This window comes from Heloderma suspectum, chromosome 7, assembly GCF_057233095.1.
Source record: "Heloderma suspectum isolate Gila_16-S chromosome 7, 16-S_ref, whole genome shotgun sequence".
Lineage (NCBI taxonomy): Eukaryota > Metazoa > Chordata > Lepidosauria > Squamata > Helodermatidae > Heloderma > Heloderma suspectum.
Window position 1 is genome coordinate 67,965,053 of NC_139464.1, and position 17,833 is coordinate 67,982,885.

Genomic DNA, 17,833 nt, shown 5'->3' on the forward strand with positions numbered 1-17,833 from the left:
CTCATGTCCTGGATACTGGGTATGAGTAGGACAGCACGAGCAGCCCTCCTGGCTGGTCTTCCTGAGTTTCCCTAGACATTCCCCTTTGCTGGAGGTCAGAACTATGTGCGCCAAACAATCTGCCCTGCACCCCCTAAGTTAGTCTGCTGCCCTCAGGTGGAGTGGAATATGCTCCCCTGTCACTAGCGTTGAAGTAACATTCAAGTGCCAGTATGGCTGGCTTTCATATGGGATTGGAGGCAGGGCTATCCCTAGGATAAGTAGCACCCTGCGTAAGGAACACCTTTGGTATCCTGCCCCCGTGGTCGGTTTTGCAGGGCCACCCAGAGGATTTATGGGGCCTGGTGCATGTATGATGTTCATCGAAAACGACATTGCTCAGAACCTTGATCTTTCAGTCACTGTGCTTCAGTTTGCACAAGCCAAAGTTCGAAAAGCCACGTTCTGAGCAGTGGCAGTGCACTGTGCAACACAGCAGAACTATCAGAGGTTTTACTTTTAATATTTTTTGTTTTGTAGCAGTTCCTAGCTTTTTGTAAGCATTCTTTACTTTAAAATGTCCATTATTTTTTATCTATAACAATAATAAAGAAAAGTTATGAATAAAAAAGGTATCCAGCTGACCTCTTACAGTGTATGGCTTTATTATTATTATTATTTATATAGTGATTATTATTATTATTATTTATATAGTGCTTATAGTGTTTACAGTATTTGAAGTGCTAAGTGCTTGGTAACGTTGCCTCAAAGTAAAGCTGTATTCTACTGATCCTTACCTAGTGCAAGTAACGTCAAAGTAGAAATTGAAAAAGAAACATACTTTAAAGCTAACTGAAGGAAGATCATTTTGTAGTTAGTACTCAAGCAACATGTAGAACCTTGAAAGAAAGGTTACAGACACTTGCTTTTTGCCACCCTAGCTCACTGCAGACAGTACATTAAAAAAAACACAGCCACTTGAGCTCAGCTTGGCACTCCCCTCAGCTCAGCATCCTGGGCAACTGCCCAGCTCTCCCAGTCCTAAGGCCAGGCCTGATTGGAGGGCACCATCTTGTTCTTTGCCTCAGGCAGTAATATGTCTTGGCCCAGCCCTTGATGCTTAGGTGGCAGCTTCAAATAATCAGAGAAAATATATATAGCAAGAAAATCAAACACACAAATCAAACACTTTAAAGCCTTGCCAGCACCCAGTTTTGCTGAAATGTCACTACACTGGGAGATATGTGAAGAAGGTCCCATCCCCACCTCCTTACTGCTACAGGTCCTGCTTTTTGCACACCCTTCTTTCACCTGTGTTTGTAGCTATGGACCAGGTAGCTTCCTAGAGGAGGCCACACAGGCTAGCTGCAGATTTTTGTGGACCTTTGGGCACAGGGTATCTGTGAGTAGCGGTTGACAATTTGCATTCTCTGTGTAGAGTAGGTAAGTTTGACTGAGGCCTCTAGAGATCTTTGATTCCACTAAGCTCTTAAACAAGTTCTTTGCCTGGCATCAACAAAGAGCCCTTTTTTGCATTAGTTTGTGCCAGAGGGTTCCCAAATTCTTTGGAAAAAGGGCAGAAAACTGTTGGGTTAGAAAGAAATGTTGGGTTAGGAATCACTTTATACTTAGGTGTGCTTTGATTTGAATGTTTTTGTTTAAATTAGCATGTTACTATTCCTCAAAACATTCCATGGATTATTCACCTATCTTTCAGCATAACCCCCTTCATAGGATTGTCATGCCATCTTGAAGTCTTTGCTCAGGTGAAAAATTGTAACTCACTTTGAGCTTCACCACACGAGGCTAAAGTCCCACGTCCTTACTGGGGCTTCTGCTTCTTGGTTCTTTGCATGATTAAAATCAGCTCCTTTACACGGGCAGAGACGTGCTTTGACTCAGGGAATTCCTTTCCTGGCAAGTTCTATATGTTTCATTTTATAGCACAAGATGGTACTGTGATTATAGTGGAATGGTGCAATTACACACAGCTGATATATCGGATTAGCATTCTTTATTGAGTTATCTCCAATCTTTTAAAAAGAGTGATAAAGGTCAGAAAGCGCAGGAGATACCCTGAAGGTTGACAACATCGTGTAAAGGACCCACAGATCCATGCGTGACCAATCACGAGTATGCCATAAAAGCTTCATGTAGAAAAGCTCTTCATTGATTAGTTAGCCAGTGTGTTGTTCACTTTAGTATAGTTTATGCTACCAGATGAAACAGTTTCAACCTTGGGCTGATCTGATCCAAGTTTCAACCTGGATAGTTTTCTTATTTTATTTTAAACCATTGTTGTCCATCTGGAGGATTCAGCATAGGACAGTCGAAGAAATGAATAAAGGATTGCAGTTGAACTGGTTTGTGAATCAGCCTATATATTATTTTCTCCTTGAGCTGCCAAGATTGCATCTCTCTCTGTGTCCTTGGATTTGTAATCTCATGTTCTAAGTGATTTACAGCAAATCCTATCTATTCAGAAGTAAATACCACTGAGTTCAGTGTGACTTATTCCATAGCAAGTGTGTTTAGGATTGCAGCAGTAATGACATTTCATAGAGATAAATAAAGTAGAAAGTGGAATCATAGAATAGTAGGGTTGGAAGGGGCCTATAAGACCATTGAGTCCAACCCCCTGTTCAATGCAGGAATCCAAGTCAATGTTCCAGAGCCAAAGGTATGGAAACACACCACATGCTTCTGAAAAAGAATTATGAAAAAATATTTTAAACTAGAATTCTACTAAATTTCTAATTCTTTATTACATTCTCAAGAGTTGTCTTCACTGTTGTAAACTCAAATTAGCCACTGTGGGTAATATACTATTTGCAGACTGAGAACGGACGAGATTCGCTTGATTTTTAAGGGATAGAAGAAGGTGGGCAAATTGATCGCCAAAGTGGATAGTTCAGCATTAATAGTTCAGTACATGTCTGAACTGAAGCAATGCTTCCCTTTTTCAGGGAGCATCATTATAGAAAAGTAAATCTAAAGCATAATGCGCAGCTTATTTGCTTTGATGCATCTCCTTCAGACAATTGGGGAGTTAATGGACGATGAACTTGGTAAATAACTGCCTTGGTAAATAACTAGGTAACAGCACAACCCTATGCACACCTACTCAGACGTATCACTGAGTTTAATAGGGCTTACTCCGAGGTAAGTGTGTATAGGATTGAAGCCTAAATATATTACTGAAGAAGAGGATAAGACAGATTTGATTAAGTTTTGTTACTCTTTTGGAAATGGCCAGATCTTATTATTGTTGCCAAAAACAATCCTCTGTCAAACTGAGCACATGCTAAAAACTAATTAAATGCTTGGGATTTGATTATTAACTCAAAGAATTATATGAATATCGTAGAGAGCAATCCTTTGGCTGCGAGACACTGTCTAGCGGGCCATAGGATATGCTCATTTCCAGGAACAGACCTTGGAGCCCACACTCCAAGGTCAGTTCCTGGAAAACTGACCGCCCCTTTTGTCCGTGCTGCCTCTGAGGCAGCGTGGAGAAGCCCTGTCCTCCATGCTTGCAAGAGGAAAGTGGAGCGACTGAAAAGGGGCAGGGCTGGGGAGCATTTTGGGGTGGGGAGAGCGGAGCTGCACGTACGACACATCCAATGTGCCGTGCAGCAGCTTCCTCTCCCAGTCGGGCCCCCGAAAATGGCTGTCTAGCAAAAAAGAGCAAGGCAGTAGTAGGGAACGATCCCCCCGTGCCTCTCCTGCCTTGCTTTGGATAGGTGGTTGCTCCAAGGTCGGAGGAAGCCACCTATCTAGTTAGGATTGAGCCCTTAGTCCTTTTAAAATTAAAAAGTATGATTAATTTAAAAAATGACTGCTGTGCTGAGCAGGACTTCAGTGCCTTTCTCTGTTTTAACCAATGTCGTGGAGTCCCTGCTTGCATGATCGTCTTGTGGCAATGGAATTTACAGTGTGATGTTGGCTGTTGGCTGAGACAGATATAAGCAGTACTATACTTTAAAACACGGCAAAATACTCTGCACTGTACATGACTCTTTCAGTGCAGGATTATAAAACATTTCCATAACTACAGAGAAAGGCATATAGTGACCTGGTTCACATGATTGCCGAGTAGTTAATAAGCCATGGTGGTTAATTAACCATCCTACAACAGCCCATGGGTTCTGAGTGGTTTGTTACTGATGGCAACACGTCACCCTGGCCAGGCTTGCACGACATGACAAGTCACACTGCTGAGAGTAATTACACTAATCCCCCCTGCACACATGGCAGGGGGAAATAAGCCACTGTGGCTTATTTCCCCAGCCATGATCATGCAAACCGCACCAGTGAGTACATATACGAAGTCAAAAGCTGTTGTTTGTACTGAGAAGCATGCCAATACATAAGAACAAGCCCAGCATCCTGCCTTCACCATCGTCAGCTTCAGATTCTTGAGGAAGTGTGTAACTTCATTATCAGAGTCCACTCCAGAAAGTTCAAGGAAAAGAATACCTTTAGGCAATCTAAAGAGTGATAAATATATCTTATGATTTTTTTCTAGTCATTTTTAAAACTCAGTTTTATGGTTTACTGATCACTTTTATATTACCTTTGCCTGTGGCAGAGAATTTCATTTCTTGAGCATGATATTAAAAGACTATTCGCCTTGGCTTTGAAATGTCTGCATATTAATTAAATCAGGTCTTCTATAATTTTGTGGAATTAAGAATAATTGTACTTCACTTTTTAAAATCTGTTCAGTTTTATGTACTTGGTCACAGGTTTTGTCATGGTCTGCTTCATTAAAGAGGTGCAACCCTTTGCGTAACTAGTCTGGACAGAAATCACACAGTGGCCATTTCCTAGGATCATTTCCTGTGCCTCTTCTGCTATGGGTACTATCGATTTCACTCTCTAGCCCAGATAGCTCCATCTGAAACCTGAGTGAAATGGTGGGTGCACAGCCTCCTGCTGAGCTTGGCATTCTCTGGATTTGGGGTATAGGCTGCAAACCAGCACACACTTGTTTATACATGAATCCACTTGAAGAGGGGCTGTTCACACAACGTGCTAACCCACACTCAGTGGTTGAGTGCAAGTTGTCGTTGAACTGTGGGTTGTTTGTTGAACCATGGGTTAGCATGTTGTCTGAACCCAGGACATTTTTTGCAGGGTGGCTTGTTAACCACCCTGAACAACCCAACAACAAACTGTGGGTTCTCAAGGTGGCTTGTTTGAGAAAAATAAGCCACGCTGCATTGTTAAGAAGCCACCCTGCAGAAGATGTCCTGGGTTCAGACAACGTGCTAACCCATGGTTCAACAAACAACCCACCGTTCAACAACAGTCCACACTCAACCACTGACACTGGGTTCAGACGATCAGCGGGGGAAACAATGCAGTGTCGGTAGTTTTCCCCGCCCCCACATGTGCTAGTTGTGCAACTGGGATTATCCTAAGTACCTGTGCCACAGTTTACTGTGTTGTCCGAACAAAGTGCATGGTCTAGTGACTTTTCACTCACCCTACAACCCCTACTGCAAATCATGGGTTATAGGGTAGGTAAAAAGTTACTACACCTGTGGCACGCTCTGGGTTCAGACAACATGGTGACCCATGATGCAGGTAAGTAGGGTAATTCCAGTTGTACAACCGGCATGTGTGGGAGCAAGGGAAACAACTGATGCTGTATTGTTTCCCCCACTGATCATCCAAACCTGGCCTGAGCATGGGTTAATGTGTTGTGGAAACCCAGTCAATGAGGCTTATCCATGGAATTGATGGCATAACTATATTATCTTTAACAGTTAAAATTTAACTGCTCTTTGATAGCCATTTTCACATGCCTTATCACATTTAGATATGATTTGCCATATATTATACTATTCTAGTATTGCTAGCTTTTGTTAAAGTCCACTGTTTAAAAGCCAGCATTTTTGCTTTGAAAATTGCAATCACTTCTTTTACTTTTGTGTTGTGTCTTTGTATTTCACTACCAAATTATTATACTATCTTGGAAAGCTTTCTCTCACTGTCGGTACCAAAAAAGATAAAACCTGAAAGCACACAAGGACTGCATATCATCTCCTTTTAAAATGGGATGATGCTTATTTTTGTTGGTCTGCATCTGTATCCAAGTCAGAACTAAAGTTTAAGATGGCTTTGTCACTTGGTCTGCAAAATGGCTGTTATCTGAAACCAATTCTCAAATCATTCTGTTGAAAAAGGAGGGAAAAAAACAACCCAGTCAACCTAAAGTGAATTTATCTGTGTATTGTTCTACTAAGGACACCTGCTGTAAAGTTATTCAGTAATAGCAGTGTACTAAAAACTGCTTGGAGCTTTGCCCACTCTGCTTTTGTTTGAAATGACCAATTTTTCAGTCTTAGAAAGGAAAGGAGATATGTCTTATTCAACAATGCTGTAACTAGCTCCAGCAACATGACTGGCTTTCTCCTTCAGAGCTGTAGAAGCAATCAAATGGCTGCAGGTTCTATAGTTCATACTATTCACTTAATTATAGGCAGTTGTAGGAGACTAGCTGGCGAGACTTTGCAGAACAGTACAATGTATTGGCATTCAGAGCACCGAGGCTGCAGTCAATAGCCAGAGTTCCCATCACAACATCCTCAAATGATCAGGCATTATGTATGCTAGTGAAAGTTTAGACCCTTTTCTAGATAGAAAGTGCATTAGAATGAGCTTGGGGAGCCATCCCAGTACCAAGTGATCAAGTGTCCTACTTGGAGTAAAATCCCAAACTGAAGACCATAACAAGAGAACCTTTCCATGATTCTCCTAAGTAAAAGAAATTTTAATTTGGGTATTTATTGGTAGGTGATAGAGCAGTATAATTTTATTTTTGCAAAACAAAGATAACTACCCATTTGTGGGTAGCTGATATGATATGTAGGGTTTTGTGGCTTGCCAGTAGTAAGACATCACAGACTTTGGCATTATAAAGAGGGGTGGGGCTGAAGACCAAATATGTTGCTTAGTGAACTTTGCCAGATATGTGTGGTATCTCATTTCTTGAGTTAGTATTGTTGTAAAGAGTGAGAATTTGAAAGCATTTCAGTGCTTTCAAATTCCTAGTTCTAAATCTGGTCACTTTGTCAGATATACAAGTCTTATGTGCACTGTGTACTTTCCACTTCTGGCTGGCCATCATCACTTTTAATCAACATTCCACTTGTGATCCTGTGTTTAATTAACTCATTTTTACAGCATCCCTTTTTCTTTTAAAACAGAAAGCACCAAATAGAGCAAACTAAGCTATACGGGGTTATGTGTTTCATGCTTAGCCTTGAGGGATGCTAAAAGCTAAAGAGTAAGGAAACAGTAATTAAAAGTGATTACAACAAGACGACTTAGAACTATGAAATGTCAATGCAAGCGTCCTTGACACAAGCAGAACCATGCAGCAGGTTTTGGTTTTGATTATAACTTTACTTGCTATTTTAATAAACATGAGCCAGTATTCAAACTTTTAATATCCTGCTGCTTAACTATTTCCAAATAGCAATTCCGCTCTTTAAACAACCCTTAAAAAATTAATTTGTATGGCTCTGTCTCTGCTTAGGAAAGTTGTAAGCTCATGGTAACTTTTTTTCCTTTTTTTGGTAAGTTCATTTCCAGAATCACAAGCAATTGGTTTTTTCAACTAAGTGTTTCCGTATGTGCCCAAAGTGTCAAAGCTCACAGTTTCTCTGTGCCGTGTTAACTGGTTCCCAGAGTAAGTACGAGAGACAAACCCAGGAACGTGCCTAGCTCTCAACTATGCCAGTCAATGATACAATGATACATACAGCTCTTCCAGGAAGCGGAGACTGTGCAGGGAGTCTGAGGGCAGCTTAGAGATGTTGTTCATACTGAGATCACTGTAGAGGAAAAAGAGACAGTGCATGTATAACTGCAGTATCCAGCTTTTTATTTGTACATTTTAAAGTAGCATATTAACAACATCAAATAGTTCCCCTACCAGGGCTAATGAATTAGCTAGAAGTCCTCAAGCTGTTTATTCCAGACGATCCCAGAGATTTCCATGGGGTCACTTTGAAAGTAAGTGGTAAGTTGCGGGATTTTAAATGAAAAATATGACATGTTCTAACTTGCCCTTTCTTCAGCAATGCCCAAATATTATTTTTACTACCTTTTATTGTTATTAAGCCATCTTTTTATGTCGACTTGAGTGCACCACTACAAAAAGTTAAAATAGTTGGCACAATCAGGTTGATTGCTGTGGTAAACAAAGACTTTGCAACAAAATAAGACACTCTTTAAATATCTACTAATATTTCTGGTGTGGAGAGAGATGGTAACCTGTATTTCACTCTAGCTAGCTGCAGAATATAAAATATAGCTGTGGGAATTGTGTCCGATGTTACAGTTGCAATACCGTAAAAACAAATATTTTGATTCACATAAATCAAATACCCCCAACACTCTCCTTTTAATGCATTCCCTTTGCAGATTCTCTAGTTACATTAAATAAATGAAATGAACCACAAAACAAGGGTGCAATGTGATCCTGCTATGTAGCACATTTCCTGATGGGATTCCACAGTAGTTCCTGGCACAGGAAACCAGCAGCTTTTTCTAAGTCAAATCTGCCTTAGTTTTATACAGTATTCCCTTTAATCACATCACAAAAATACAGTGCTTTTTCCATGCTAGGACAGCATAATTACTTGCCAAAATCCACTGGGAAGGCCCCATTAAAATACACTGAAGCTATACAAGAGCATGGCTAATGTGCCTCTGCCCATACAAGGCAAAAATCTTCTGTATAAGCTCCATGCATTTCAGTTGGTTTGTGCAGAAAAACTTTCCCTGTGGATTTTGGCTTTCCCAGTGGGCACTGCCTGTGTGGGCACAGCAATTAATGGAATGCAAATATAAAATACAAGATTTATCTATATACTAAGAGTAATAGCAAACTCAAGAGTGCCAGGCCCGGCATTTGCCAAGACCCAAAGCTCTCCACCACCCCTTTCCTTTTTGAAATGGTATCACCAGCAGCAGAAGCAAGCAGCAGCAGCCAAAAAGCCAGTCTTATTAGAAAGGGCTGCTGTTGCTGCCCGTTTAATTCTCCCACAATCCTTCAGAGCATTGTTCCAGTCTCCACGACCCCAGATGCATTGTGGGGTTATTAAAATGGTGGGCGCAGCAACAGCACTTGCAGGTGAGACTGGCTTTTTTGCTGCTGGTGCTTGCTTCAACAAGGGGCAGGAAAGGCAATCGGAGCTGCTGGTGGCTTCACCTTGCTGTCTGGGGATGGGGAGTTGTTCACTAACTCCAACAGCACCACTGCTCTTGCCACTGCTGGAGGGGGGGGACAGACATCACCAGCTCTGTTGCCCATGGGGGGGTTCTGCCTCTCATAGGGGGAATTTTCACTGGCGCTAAGGGCCCTAACTAGGAGGGCTGCCAAGGGCCCTGCCAAACCTGGTAGGTGCTGGACCTTATGTAGCCAAAGTGGCATTGTACATGCACAAGAGGGAGGTATCAGCAGGCTTAGGAAAACACCAAGGTTTGCTGAAGTACAAAAAAACTTTAGGTGTAAAAACACTAAGGAGGAGTCCTCCTGCTCCTAAAGAAGCAGCCCAATGAGAACTAAGGGCCAATCTACACTTACGTTTTTTCCCACTTCCAATAAGGTTTCACTGCTCATCTTTCACACTTCGCAGGACCTGCCTCGAATTGGGACCGGAATTTCCCACTGCTGTGCTCCTGCTTTCAATACCCTGATATCCTGGTATTTCCCATTCATGTGCTCTGCTCTTTCATGTTCGTTGACTTATAAGGTCGTAGTCCCCTCCCATGCCTGTCCATTTATGGCGGTGTTTGTATTATTTATTTATTTATTTATTTATTTCATTTATACCCCACCTTTTTTCCTCTTGCAAGGAACCCAAGGCAGCTTACATTATCCTCCTCCTCTCCATTTTATCCTCACAACAACAACCCTGTGAGGTGGGTTGGGCTGAGAGTGTGTGACTGGCCTAAAGTCACCCAGTGAGCTTCCATGGCCGAGTGGGGACTAGAACCCGGATCTCCCAGCTCACAGTCCAACGTTCTTGCCACTACACCACACTGGCTCTCTGAGCCAGTTTTCGTGAGAGCCAGTGTGAGAGCCAGCCAGGTATTTCCCTCCTGTCCAATCACAGCTTTAGATGTCCCCATCTGGTCTTCCAACTACTGATAGCATAGCTTCCTTAGCACTGGAAGTTTTATCACCAACCAGCAGAGGGCTAGAGGTGCTGGCTCTTGTCTGATCTGGGAAGTTCAGCCGGGTCACCCTGGTCAGAATTTTGGATGGGAGACCGCCTGGGAATCAGGCTTCAGGGGGTTGTTCTCTCCCTTCAAATGACACTAACTTTTACCTCCTTCTATCCCCTGCTTTGGCTTTTTTTTTAATTAAGGATCACAACTGAGTGCCTTTAGACATGCTGCTTTCCCCCACCCTTCCCCTCCATTCTAGCTTAACTGGCGCTATAATGTTTTCTCACAGACCCAATCCTGGGCACTCACTTACTTGGCAGTAAGCCACATTGAACTCAATGAAACTTACTACTGAGTATCCTGATCACCCTGTAAGTGATCTTAAAAAAAAAAAAAAGGCATTAACTTCAAATTTTCAGATCTTCAAATCTTCAAAGAATAGGGCTTCTCCAGCCTGATTTCCCTGCACAGAAGCATAAATTTCTTCACTGGGCAGTCTTTGAAGATGCAAGCAGCCCCCGCCCCCCAACCTGAGTGTCTTCTGCCTCTGCAATTCTCAATCGGAGGGAGCAGAGGGTAAAATGCCTCCCTGCAATGAAGGGAGACACCTCTGATTCCCCCACCCCACCAAGCTCAGAAGTAATGTCCTCTTTTGTTCTAGAGCATCCTATGGGGCTCAATGGGGCTTACTTGAGGCTTGCAGACTTACAGGGTGATCTTATGTCTACTCAGTAGTAAGTTCCATTGAGTTTAATGTGGCTTACTCCCAGGTAAGTGAGTGACCAGCATTGGGGCCACGAAAAACATTACAGCACCAGTTAAGCTACCGGGAGAATGGGGGGGCGAGGGGGGAAGGCAGCGTGTGTAAAGGCACTCAGTTGTGATCCTTAATTTTTTTAAAAAAAAGCTAAAGCAAGGGAGAGAAGGAGGTAAAAGTTAGTGTCATTTGAAGGGAGAGAACAACCCCCTGCTCAGTGCAGGAAGCCTGATTCCCAGGTGGTTGCCCATCCAAAATTCTGACCAGGGCTGACCCTGCTGAGCGTCCAAGATCAGACAAGAGCAGGCACCTCCAGCCATTTCCTTACTGGTGATAAAGCTTTGAGTGCTGAGGAACCTATGCAATGTCATATCACGGTCTTTGAAGCTGCGCAGCTTTGAAGCTTTGAAGATGCTAGCAGCCCCCCCCCCCAAAGCTGAGCGCTGGGTGCCATCGCTGCTGCCCCTCTTTCTTGTGCTGGCTGCAAAGGGCTGGCGTGGGGAAAAGAGCATCAGCATACCCCCCCCCCCAGCCTCTCACCCTGGCCTCCAGCAGGTGCGGGTGGGGGGGAGAAGAGGATAGGTGCCTCCTTCTTCCCTCCACCCTCACTTGATACAGTGGCGGTAGCAAGGGACAAGGTCTCACAGGGCTTCGAGCCCAACAGGATGCTCGCACCATCCCTACACACACACACACACGGATAGAGGAAGAGAGGGACAGTGGGTGAGTAATCAGCAGAAAAAGGGAGAGTTTCTGCTCCTCCAGTGACAGCTGCCTTCTTTAAGAGCAGGAAAATAGCACAGCTCTCGAGTGTGAACTGAGCTCACTCATTCGATCAAGAACCGCAACGGGGAAAATGGATGAGTGTGGATAATCACGTTTTAATGTGAGTGCGTTTAACCCGCCAGGACCCTGACTTCATTGCGATGGCGGGCACAATGTAACTCGGCCCTTATGGAAGGCTGACTGTTGGAGAGGCTTTAAAACCAGAAAACCAGAGGGGAGGCAGAATGGAATAGGGTATCTTGGAAAACGACATGGTTGGCTGGCTGGCTCCCTGTACAGGGCCAGCCCACACTGCACCAATTTGTGTAACTAATTCTGAAAGCAGCAGAAGTATTGATGCAAACAAAATCAGTATGTAAAACATAAATAGCCACCTTTATTTTTAAGGAAGTGACAGTTTTCTAGATATATTAACAATCTGGGCCATAACTGAGCTAAATGGGAATGCTTACATTTAACCTACTTATTATATTGGGAGGAAATCAGCATTAAACTTAAATATTCTGCTTCAGCTGACTAAGGTTGCAGATCAGCCTGTAAATAATGTTGACTGTAGAGTCAATAAAACATCTTTCATCTTGTGGGAAATGTTATTGTAAGCAGGCATCTGAATTTTATTTGTACATTTTGAGTTATTATCTTGCTGGCTGGTCACTTCAGAGGATCAAATTGCTTTTAGCCGGCATTTTTAAACACGTAAGTACATTTTTACTAATTTACAGCTATTTCATTGACAACAGGGCAAATATGAAAATAAATTAGTTTTGTTAATATTTCTTAACAATTATCCATTTTCAACTAGAAATCTGTTGTTTAGCAGTCACTTCAAAAGTGAATTTATTAAACAATGCTAGTGTAGTTATTAAATTCCCTCTTTTGTTGTAATATTTAATCATGCCATTCTGTCTCTTCAGTAGTTGGCTACTTCGCCTTTATTTTGGCAAAGGAACAGAAGATTTTCTTTGGCAAAGGAACAAAAATACAGCAAATGAAATCCAATCCGTCAAATTAATTATATATTAATGGACAATAAGATAAAGCCTTTTGGATGATGACGTATTTTCTACATATGCTGACAGCAGAATTTAATAAATACTTCATTACTCAAGGGAGGTGTTCTGAATAGCACTGATTTCTGGAATAACAGACAGACCCCATACAGGCAAATTTATCTAAATGTATACTTTGAAAGACAGAAACACACACAAATCTATAAAATTAGTGTCCAGTTTGCAAACTTGTATACAATTAACTCAGACCCGGGGAAACATTTCCAAGTTTTATAATCACACCAGAATATCTGCCACAAATCGGCCTCTCTACATATGGTCTATTTTGCCATATATACAGTACTTGCTCATCATGCACATTTTTATATAATTGTGAAATCACTTTTATATAAAGATGGCAGGAAGTCACGGAACCCTATATCTATATCTAAGGAAGGTTTCTGGTACAGCTTGTTCCTGAAAATGTTCAGGGAACACTTTTACCATATTCTATCAGATTGTTCCACTGTAATTTACCTTCCTGTAATTTAAACCCATTTACCATAATTCAAAGCTCCACATTTACAGGGACTTTTAATTATTTTAATTTGGGCAAGGGGTGAGGGGTGACACTTGGGCTATCTTTATACCTGGCATTGTATCCCACTACAAACCAGTCCTTTTGATTCTAGATCCTTTCTGGGATTTCACTGGCCCTGTATACAGGCATCTCTCATAGTGCGTCCTTCCTCATTATATCTTTTCATGGCTGGGCAGAGGTTCACGGAACAATCAGGACAGGAGGAGGCTGCTGGCTCCATACCCCCTACCCTGATCATTGGTTCCTGTAACATGATTGATGGCTCCGCCCCATCCCTCCACCCCTCCACAGCAGGAGGGAAGTCGTAAGCCCTTCTAGTGATCTGGATAGCAGGCTATGGGAGCTCATCCCCTCCTTCCTCCATGGGAGACAGAGTCTTCTTGGTGGCTTATCCCAAGGTTGCTGGTGCTGCTAGTCCTTCTCTTCTAAATATGTCAGTGTGTGATGGAATTAAATGCAGTATATTGCCTGCACTACTGAGTTTGAAGGGTATACCGATTTCTGGGATCCCAACTACAGAAGTAAGAAATCCACAAACGGACTTGTATATAGTCAGTGCACCAAGCCATCCCTAGCAGCCCCTGCCCATGTAGGTGACCAATTCACAGGGGACACCTTGTTGATTAGACCTGGTTTGCTTCCCCGCCCCCACACTGTTGTTGCTCTTCCCCCTTATTCTGGCTTCCCAATGACCCTGCAAGGTGGGCTAGGAGAGGACAGAGTGGCTAGTTAGGTGGGAGGGGGTACTATGGAAAACCACCTCAGCATTACTGCCTTATCTAAAACAACTCCACACCCCAAAAGAAAACTATTAAAAATGACCATTCCAAGCTCTGCATGATGAATTTATTCAGGGGAGGAGAAAAGGCACTTTTAATACCCATTGAAATCCTAACTGTCAAGCCTTTCTCCTGCATGGCTGAGAAGGGAGACTTTCCCATCTACCCTGGGAAGAAAAGAGCCCATCAATCTGGTGAGCAAAAAGGAGAAGAAGCAGTCAGTGAAGTTGGTGGGAGGGGGAGGTTCAAAGTAAATGCATTGAAGGGAATGGGAGACCTTAAGACTACTACTCTAAGTAGATTTACAATGCACTCCTATGCATGCCTACTGAAAAGCATGCCACACAGATTTCAATGGCACTTAATCCAGGAAAGGAAAGCCTTACAGCCAATGGGTTTACTCAGGAGTAAGCTTTGCTGTGTTCAAGGGATCTCGGAGCCCGTAGTGGAATGGGACAGAGGCAGAAATGGTCACTGGAAGCGGTCAGTGACCTGCCCCCCATTCCCACCAATTTGTTGTCATGATAATGTTATTCAACACTGCCTAGAAACACCCCCTAGCACACACCCACACAAAGCAGGACAAAATGCTAAAGGGGAAATACACAGGGGAGAAATGACGATTTCAATCACAAGCACAGAAAATGCCGGGTTTTTCCCATAGATAACACGGGAAGAGGGAAGGAAAGTTGTCAGATAGCAGCAGGAGAGCAGCAGTGTCATCTAAAGCTCCAGTGAAAACCAGTGATTAAAGAAGAAAGATCCTGCTAAAAAACTCAGGCGTGAAGAGAGCCTTCATGTGCATGCTAGCAATTTCCATCAGATATGGCAGTTGCTTTCCTTCTCTTAGAAGAGAATGTAAAACCACCTGGCACTCTGAAGTTTGGACCTGGAACCAAACCCATTACAAGCCAGGCTCAAACTTCAGAGAAGTTTTGGGCTCAACTTCTAATGCGCCTGGGAATTCTGAAATTTACCACTATTACTAGAGGTGACCTTCTCCCTGGACCATCTCAGAGCGTGTCCACTGGGAAATCCCCTCCTGTAGAGACTGAACCCATTGACAGTGAAGGAAAGGAACCTCCAAGGACCAGGCTATAACCTGCCTCAAGGAATGTTTTCTTGTTGGCATTCTCAGATATTACTCTTCTTCCTCAGAAACTCCCTCAGCTCCTGACATCCTGCCTTTGCCAGCACACCAGTAGAAGAGGAGGTAGCAGACCAGGGAATTTGCCAGTATTGCTGTAGTGCAGGGCTGGAGATCCTGTGGCCCTTCAGATGTTTTTGAACTCCAACTTTCCTCAGCCCCAGCCAATGGCCATATTCAGGGACATACAGCTGCTGGGGAGAAAGGGGTTCAGCAGGAAACTGGTGTATGCCCCTGATCCAGAAAATGAGCACTTTTTGAATCACTACTCCATGTTTTCTTTTACTTCAAAATAAAAATACCTGGTTAAAAGTGAAGGCTGGCCCAAATATCCCTCCTCCATCTTTTGCAGACCATTCATCCCTATGAAGGGGGGAGGGAACTATTTGGTAACTTTCAGGGCCAAAATTCTAAGACTTTTCATGGTATGGTGGTGGTGTGTCTTACCTTTAAAATACAAGGTGGTGAGAGTTTTTCTTCTTTTTCTTTTTTCAGTTAATGCCACCTCATAGTTAAAAGGCAAGACCTACCCATGTGAAAGGTCCTAGAATTTCAGCCCCCATCCCTGAAGACAGATTTGATCTTTGGGGAAGGGTTCCCCCATGAATGCCCCCCAAAGCTGTGTGAAGTACTTCAGCCTAGCAGTAGTTTAAGTACACTTTTTTAAAAAAAGTGTGTTTATAATCATGTGTCGTTTGGCCCTTAACCTCACTTATTAACTTTGTATCCAGGACCTATAGCATTCTGTCCAGGGTCTTAATGGTCTGTGTGCTGTCTTAGATGCTTGACTAGCATTATATGCTCATCACTGTAGCCTTCCTTCCTTCCAACCAGTAATGTACACAGGTTCTTTTTTCTTTGTTTTACTATTTAAATGATATCAATTTCTGAAAACTTACAAAAATACCACACGAACCAACCAACCCTCCCCACCTTTGATCTTTTGGTCTGTGTTATATATATTACACACACACACCACATATATGGACAGATAACTAAATAGGGTTGTTGTTTTTAAAATTAGCATTTTATATCTTTCCTTTCAAGCAGATTTTCCAGGGTGCCTAACAGGAACTTTTAACACACAGCTGTAAATAATAACATATTAATTTTTAAAAAACCAAAATATCAGATGAAATAAAAGATGAAAACAGCGGTAAGCACCTCAATATAAGCAGCAGTGCAAGCAATAAAAACAACAAAGACAGGTATAAATCATGCATTAAAAGATCAGGAAAACAAAATTATCTTCATAAGATACTGAAGTGGTTAAAATAAGTGCCAGTGAAGTGTTCCTAGGGAGGGTATCCCACAATCAGGACACTATCACTGAAAACATCCTGTTTTGAGTACCACCCACTTTACCTCTGAAGGTGGCAGCAGAAAAAGTAGAGCCTCTGGCTTTCATCACATGGAGCTTTTATCCTGCGACTGAGATTGCTCCTTCAGAGAAGTTTGCGGGCCCTTTGCATGACATCGGGATCATTCGAGGGGACTCCTGCACTAAATTACCTTTTGTTCCATTTTTAAACAGATGGCAGATAATGAGCTATCAAATTACTTCCGCTTGAGTGGCAAGGAAAGGAGCAAGATCAATGAAAGATAATGGAAGACTCAGATATGGGGGGAAGGGGGGGAAGGTGAGAGGGGAAGGGAAGCACATGAAAAAGAGAGTCGTCGTGATCCTGCATTTAAAACGGAGGCAGAAAGCCCCATTTTAAATGCAGGATTTTAGGCTGGGGTAGAGATGCCCTCTGATGCAGATGTGCCAGTATGAGACTGGAAAAAATGCCAAGTGCTAGGTGTTAAGACTACTTGTAGTTAGACTACTAATAGTGATGAGGCGATAAAAATAGAGAACTGGTAGACTCTACTAGCAACATCTCTTGAGCAAACCCGCTGAAATAAATGAAAGCTATACAAGAAATGATATATTTGAACCCCTCATCTATACAGAGATCACAAATAGCTGGCTGAACAGTTACTGACATAGTTATGCACTATTCAGTTCTCCGTGTTTGATTGTACTCAGAACTTGATTTATAAATGCACCTTAGTTGAAAGGCTTCTTCTGTAATAGCACATTATTTTAAATAGTATATCCTTATTAATATTGAGGTATAGAATTGCAAAAACTTCTTCAGCTGACTTATGGGTGTATGAATCAAGGTAAGCTGGAGGTGGTCAAACATGAGATGGCAAGATTGAACATCGACATCTTGGGAATCAGTGAACTAAAATGGACAGGCATGGGCGAATTTAATTCAGGTGACCATCATATCTACTATTGTGGGCAAGAATCCCTTAGAAGAAATGGAGTAGCACTCATAGTCAACAAAAGGGTGGGAAAAGCAGTACTGGGGTACAATCTTAAAAATGATAGAATGATCTCAGTACGAATCCAAGGCAAACCATTCAACATCACAGTAATTCAAGTCTATGCCCCAACCACTGAGGCCGAAGAAGCTGAGGTTGATCGGTTCTATGAAGACCTACAACACCTTCTAGAACTAACACCAAAAAAAGATGTCCTCTTCATCATAGGGGATTGGAATGCTAAAGTAGGAAGTCAAGAAATCACCGGGATAACAGGCAGGCATGGCC

At 42.5% G+C, this 17,833-nt stretch overlaps 1 protein-coding gene across 3 annotated transcripts in view; it reads right to left on the reverse strand.

Moving 5' to 3' along the window:
* Positions 1–17,833, reverse strand: part of LGR5 (leucine rich repeat containing G protein-coupled receptor 5) — a 115,975-nt gene that overhangs the window by 58,398 nt on the left and 39,744 nt on the right. For all 3 annotated transcript variants that reach the window (XM_084811803.1, XM_084811804.1, XM_084811802.1), the window contains one exon: positions 7,755–7,826. In XM_084811803.1, the coding sequence (XP_084667929.1) occupies positions 7,755–7,826 (72 nt within the window). The remainder of the gene's footprint in view (positions 1–7,754; positions 7,827–17,833) is intronic.